The 6,867-nt window shown below is 44.1% G+C and overlaps 1 protein-coding gene across 1 annotated transcript; it reads right to left on the bottom strand.

The window, feature by feature from the left end:
• Positions 1-635: 635 nt before the first annotated feature.
• LOC119335920 (MADS-box transcription factor 34-like) lies at positions 636-3,996 on the bottom strand. The gene is made up of 4 exons (XM_037607965.1): positions 3,029-3,996; positions 2,018-2,141; positions 1,325-1,400; positions 636-658 (listed from the first exon to the last, which is right to left on the bottom strand). Exons 1-4 carry the CDS (start codon positions 3,994-3,996, stop codon positions 636-638), a joined length of 1,191 nt encoding a protein of 396 aa, XP_037463862.1.
• Positions 3,997-6,867: the final 2,871 nt, after the last annotated feature.

Genomic DNA, 6,867 nt, shown 5'->3' with positions numbered 1-6,867 from the left:
AACACAAATGGTTGCAAGTGTATGAAAAAGAACAGTTTGTTACCATCGAACTTAAGAACCCCTCTACCAGATAGATAATGAACAATGGTCCACTCGAAAGGCTTCTTGTGCACCTATACATACATACCTTCCATGCCATATCCTGTTAGAGAAGATTTAACCTTGGGATATTTACAAGTGCAATATAAGCATCAAGCATAACTAGCAATTTACAAGATAAATACACTATCATCCAAGAACTAAATTTGGACGTGGTGAACTTTGGACAATCTGCAAGATCAACTATAGCCACAAGCACTAGCAATCCAAAGCACAACTAGCATTTCACGAGATCAATACCTATCATCCAAGCACAACTACAATTTACAAGATCAATACTACTAGCAATTTACATGATAAACATATCATCCTAGCACACCTAGTATTTTACAAGATCAATACCTATTAATTATGAATTTCCAAGATCAATACCACTAGCTTTTCTTGACAAAGGTGGATTTTATTGGCTCAAAATGAAGCATCAAGGGGATACAAGTACAATGAGCGCACACCCAGTATTTGCATAGCTAGGATGCACACAACCAATAATACCAGTAGCAAATTACAAGATGAGTACCACTATCGTCCAAGCACAACTAGCATTTCACAAGATAAATACCTATCATCGAAGGATAACTATCAATTTACAAGATCAATACTATCTATACATACTAATAAAGGGAAGGGATATTCTTGGTTTGATCCATCGTCATATTTTACAAAAGAAGTACATACTTTCATCTGCCATCCGATTTTTCGTCCATCCGACTGTAGGTCAGATTGACTAGATGTATTGACTTGTCCCCTTACCGCTAACATGTTATTGCCTATCATTTATTTATTAGTTACCTAGATCTTCGCACAGTAGTTCCTCTCAATATTGTAACACTAGTTAACATATGAAACGTGCCCCCGCTCCCCTCATCATGTTCTTGCCGTTTCAATACTCAGGCATGGAATGTAGCATGTTAAACATTAAATAAAGGCCAGTTATAAGTAACATGTACCATATTACCGATGCATCATTCTATAAACTGAACGACACTTATGGGGTGCAATTCCTATGCTTGATTTTTTTTCTATTCCCTTGCCTCTAGCAATGAAACAACATTAAAACAATCATACTTTTCTTCTGTTTCTGTCACATAAATCTAGCCTTGATGTATGTCCTTAAATTTTCACTTAACTTGAATTTTGAAATCATTCTGAATGACACTATAACTTCATTTATCCACTCTCATTATTGTCATGACACCCCCAAAAACATGTGAACCACCACACTTACCTTCTCCATGCTTTAGGCATGCCCGTTTGCAGTTTGTAAAACATGGAGGGATTACATGTCTAGAATTGGATGCCACCTAAAAACACATATCTTCTTATCATTTAGGCAAACTGAAAACATAGAACCACTTGCTAAACTCAAAGTGTATACACCTTGTCTCCTTGTTATCTATAGCTCTAGCAATGACTCATATCTTGTATGGCACTTGTACTCATTCACCTTATCCCATTATCGTGGGTATCGTCTCACTCCATTTGCCATCCTATTATCATCGTGCTAGTCCTTGAACATTGAAGCAATTCTACCTCTCTTCTAGCCTCTTTTGCACATCCATTTACTTATATACCATAAGAAGAGAAAGTGCCAAATGTAGAATTTTAAAGGTCAAGTAGAAATAAGAATTTGTTGCATATAATAGAAATGTTTCTACCTGTGAGAGACCAGTAGGAGTGGAAACACATAGAGGAAAGAATATAAAGTGTCTCAATAGTTCGAAAGGGGTGCATTTTCCCTATGGTGGAGGACATCTCCTTCCCAACTCTGTGCTTTCTAATATGATTATTTACGTGATGTATTTCTTTGAAGTGCCAAAATGGAGTTAAAAGTATTCTATGGTTTCTTCTTTATGATAGGCTTAATACGCTAAATATGCACAAGTGGAGAATATTTAATGTCACTAACAACTATGCTTACATCCCATGTAATGTTGTTGAAGAGACCATTGAGAACCTCATTTTCCATTGCCCCTTTAGCATTTCTTGTCGGATACGCCTTTCCAGTGGTCTCCGAATGCCTCACGGATTGCTTCGGTAATGTGCTAAAGTGCCATTTAGTAAATAGGAATATTTGTTATAATATATTGGAACATTTCGAAGGAGCTCATTAATTACATTTTCAAAGGTATTAGGCCTTTGAGATTGGCATGGAGAGAAATCCCCAAATATGTATTATCCATAAATAGTTATTCAAGCTTCTTACCAAGGATGAGGTATGCCATGATATATTTAGTACTATATAGATAGGCTCTAAGATTCTATCCTAGGTCTAGAGGAAACCTGAGGACTCCCACTTTTTGGTTGTTTCTATGAAGCGAAGATGACTTATTCTCTAGTCCGAAACTATCACTGTCGAGGATTGCTCACATGTTAGGTATTGGGAGGACTCGTGGTTGGGAAATGCCCCCACTTAGCTTCCAATACCTAGGTGTTTTTGATATAGCTCCGCTTAGGCATGTCACAATAGAATATGTGATTTTTAAGGAGTTCTTTACGTAACATGGGTGAAGGTGTAGTCATCGGATTGGTCCTCCATTTCTTGAAGTTATTCTTATTTTTGTGTCAAACAATGTCATGTGTTTTCACTTTCCTAGAACTATGGTAGATTTTTATATGTTGTGCGCATCTAGCTATGCAGAAACCAGGAGTGAACTCTTCATGGTTGTATCACTTGATGCGACGTCAAGGGTCAACAAAAACTATCATAAAAAAAGGTATGCCTGAAAAAGCATGCATGTTTACACAAAGAGTAGGTGCAACATAGAAGTTGGGACCAGCTAAATCACGGAGATCAAACAAACAGACCATTGAAGAGATCCATAATAACAATTGCAATGACTAAATGAAATATGCTTGGGCTCAAAGAGCACAACCAAGATTACATGTCACTTATTATTAATGGGATTACATGTATCTTCTCCTTGCTTACATTGGGGGGAAAGGACTTGAAGAAGAAGCTTCAGGATCAGCGCCACCGAACTGCCAACCAAACCCCACCTCAAACGACCTCTTCGGGTGAATATCACCACTATGGAAGACAATGCTTGTGTTGGTGTCATTATGGCCACTAGAATTGTGGCCACTATAGACCAGGGCGTTGAGGTCTCCTCCATACCTCATCATGTGAAGTGAATCCTCTTGTTGTTGCGGCGGAGCCTTAAACATCGTGGGAGGCCCCATGTCCATGCCACTAGTGCCATAGCGAACTGGTGATGCTGCCGGATACATCATCGAAGACCCCATGTCCATGTTGTGAGTGATGTATGGAGCTGGTGGTGGTGCCTGATAAGTCGATGGAGACTTCATGTGCATGTAGTCGGTGACGTATGGAGCTGGCGGTGGCGTGTGATACATTGCTGGAGACCCCATGTCCATGGTGTTGGTGATGTATGGCTCCTGGGGCTGGAAGAGAGGTGGTTGGCCGCTAATTTTTGTGATTCTTTCCCCCATGCTCTGGAGGATCACCTCTAGCTTTCGGCCAACATTGGTGAGATCCTCGATGTTGAGGCCATCAAGGCTCGAGAGGTTGCTTCTAAGCATGGCCTTGTGCAGGAGGATTCTGGTCTCGTTGTCTTCACAGATGCCCTGGAGCTTGTGGCCCTTGGCCTGGAGCTTGTCAAAATGTTGGTTGAGAAAGCCTTCATGATTCACCGTCTTCTTGAAGTTCCCCTCCGGCATATTCTTATACCGGTTCAGGATAGGCACCGCCTCAGCGGGGGACGGGAACACCTGCGGTACCGCCTCACCCTCGCCATATACTAGCACACATGCCTTGGCGTTGCACATGATGGCCAACTCCTCCGCCTTCTTTCGTAGGCCCTCACGCCGCTTCTTTGAAGTACTAAATCTAGACTTTTTATCGAGGATGTACCGGAGGGTCACCTTCTTGCGAGCCATTTCCAACAAAGGGATAAAGCAGCAAAGGAGAGTTTCTTTGTTTTGGTGAGTTGAAAGCAATAAGGGTGGATAGATTTATAGTTGAGGATCAGCCAAGAGACCCAAGACGAGGAAGATGCAGCGTGCTAATCCAGAAACTTTTAAATGTAAGTTGATAGGATAAGGAGGTGCTTCATAAATGCATCATTAAAACACAATATTTCTGAAATTAACACATGGAATGCTCATAGTAGTCGGCCGAGCCAAAAATGCGATAAAAGAATGGTTTCTCTCAAGAGCCACATGAATCTTATTAACATGATATGCTTATTTTAGCTATACGTTACCAAATTAATTTTCAAGTTTAATATGTTCTAAAGATGGATGCTTATCCAAACGACGTTCAATTGTAACCAAGTTACGTATTATCAAAAAAGTTAGTAAGTAACATACTTAAATTATCTCATAATGCATAGATGAACTGAAATTACTTATTTACAAAGATATGCACGCAATTAAACCGATTGGTCATGCACGTTGTGTGAATTAAGTTCTACCAATTTTTCCTATATGTGAATTAAATGTGGTTCCATATATTCAGGATTGACCAAAGTTACTAGATGACCACCAGTGATTCATGGTAACTGAAAACGTAATTATGGCCGCATACATTCCAAGGCAATAATTACTTCCATCTAGAAGATATGGACCGACCCTTTTCTTTAGATGTCAGGTTAAGCTAGGTAGCGCAGCTTTGCTATAGTTGTAAATATTTGTGTGCCAGAATTATGGGTACTTTTTTTAACATAGTACAGACGCAGATGCTCATACATACACACATACACTGATCCCTATAAACGCACGCGCACACACATACTCTATCCCTATGAGCACCTTCGAGAAAATGAGCCGGCACATCATCTTGAAATTGATAAAGTCGCTACAGATGCCTTCGTAGTAGACGGGAATGTCTCCTCCCATATAACACACATCGTCGGAAGGCCTGAAACAAATTCAGAAAAATGCAATCACCAATGCAAGTCCAGGACTTGAACCCTGACGGGTTTGTTCTGCCTCAAGGAAGCTAATCATCTTAGCACTGCTACATGTACTTGCCAGAGCTTTCCTCGCAAGAAAAAAAGAACAATTGATTCCTTGCACTTAGAGGCCACAGATATATAGATATATTCAAAGTAAATAAGCAAATGATAGCCATATCAACAAAATGACAATCATAGAAGCAGATATATGTACTCACAATAATTATAACATTCTTTCTAGGCATTTAAGCCAATCCGATATAAATCTGGAATATTCACAACTCGTCATATATTTTTTGTGTCTAACGAAGCTTATGCCTTATTTGAATCACCATGTGCCTTTGTGGCAACTCAACATTATACAATAATTTTGTGGTGACGTATGACATGATAACTAGTGCTACATGTGCTTCCAGTACCAACTGGGCTACCACTAATGTCGCTAGCACCACCGCCACCATTAGAGCAACTCTAGCAGACCCCTCAAAACGCCCGGCCTGCAAAAATTCCGGTGAGTATGCAGGTTCGGCCTAATTTTCCGGGCATAACAGAGCCCGCATACTCGCCCGGCCCGCAATTTTTTTTGCCGCAGCCCGAAAACCGCACACCCCGAGCAGTATAACTGCGGTTCGGCGACCCTTTTGCGGGTCCAAACCCTATGCCCCCGCCGCCGCGAGCCACCCGATTCCCCTTTCCCCTCTCCCAATTTCTCGCCGCCGGCGTCCACCCGCCCCGCCTCCAGCCGCCATGTGGGGGCGAATGTGGAGCTCCGGACGCGGCTTTGGCAGCAGATCCGGCCGTGAGCGCGACCCGGAGCGCGGGCGGCGCGTCCGGGCGAACGGCGCGAGGAAGCGCGGCGCCCGGAGGTGGACCAACCGCGGGATGTCACCGTGGGCGAGCTTCAACCGCCGCGAGACGGAGGAGTACGACAGCCGTAGCACGTCCTTCTCCTCCGCGAGATCTTCCTACGTCGGATCCTCCTCGTCCTCCGGCGCGGGCTTCCTCCCCGTGAAGAGGGAGTGGTCGGACGACGAGGAGGAGCCGGAGCCGCCGGCGCCGTTCGCCTTCGTCCCGGTGAAGGAGGAGCCCGAGGAGCCCGCTCCGCTCGGCCGCCGCGGAGTAGTTGGGCCCGAGGACTACGTCGCGGACTTTGACGCTGTCGCCACCGCCATCGCAGAGCGGAGCGTGCGCGAGGAGGAGGAGCGCCGGCGCCACGCCGAGGAGCTCGAAGCCCTCCAGTGGCGCCAGGCGGTCGCCGACAACGTCGCCACCAACGAGAAGGCTGAGGAGTGACACCGCATCCGCGCGGAGCAGGCGGCGAAGTACGTCGACCTGTGCAGCTCCGGCAAGGAGGATTGAGCGTCCGGCTCTTCCACGGCGTCGTCCATTTGCCGCGACCTCGTCGCCGTCAAATTCGACCCCTCTATTACTAGTTTATCATAGTATGCAGTATAACTATGCTTGTAGTTTGTTGATCATGTGATGAACTATGTAGTATGTGATGAACTATGTTTGTGCAATTTCTCCGGCGAAAATGATTTTTCAAATTATGCAGGTTTTGATCTGTCCGGTCGCGCATGTTTTTGACCCGCAAACGCGATCTTCGTGCAGACGCGTTATGCGGGTCAAATTTTTACGGGGTCTGCTAGAGTTGCTCTTACCCATCTGCCAGCCTTGCATATTGCCACGACCGCCATGACTATTTGCACTCTCTCTAGCTACTGGTAATATTTCTATTGCCACCACTTCTCATCATTTCACCGTTGCATCCACTATGATCGATTCATCGACCTGCACCATGGTCGTTGTTTCCATGTGCCTCTTCATGTACCTTTGCCCCCCCCCCCCCTTC

The sequence above is a fragment of the Triticum dicoccoides genome, chromosome 7B, assembly GCF_002162155.2.
Source record: "Triticum dicoccoides isolate Atlit2015 ecotype Zavitan chromosome 7B, WEW_v2.0, whole genome shotgun sequence".
In the NCBI taxonomy this organism is placed as follows: domain Eukaryota; kingdom Viridiplantae; phylum Streptophyta; class Magnoliopsida; order Poales; family Poaceae; genus Triticum; species Triticum dicoccoides.
This window is presented reverse-complemented; position numbering and strand designations above follow the sequence as displayed.

Bases quoted from the DNA above. Each gene is read 5' to 3' on its own strand.
- LOC119335920 (XM_037607965.1), bottom strand. From the start codon at position 3,996: ATGGCTCGCAAGAAGGTGACCCTCCGGTACATCCTCGATAAAAAGTCT. The intron at 2,142-3,028 runs GTAAGCAAGGAG...ATGGCACTTTAG, and splicing joins TCAAGTCCTTTCCCCCCAAT to CACATTACCGAAGCAATCCG. The intron at 659-1,324 runs GTAAGTGTGGTG...CTTCGATGATAG, and splicing joins ATGCCTAAAGCATGGAGAAG to GTATTTATCTTGTGAAATGC.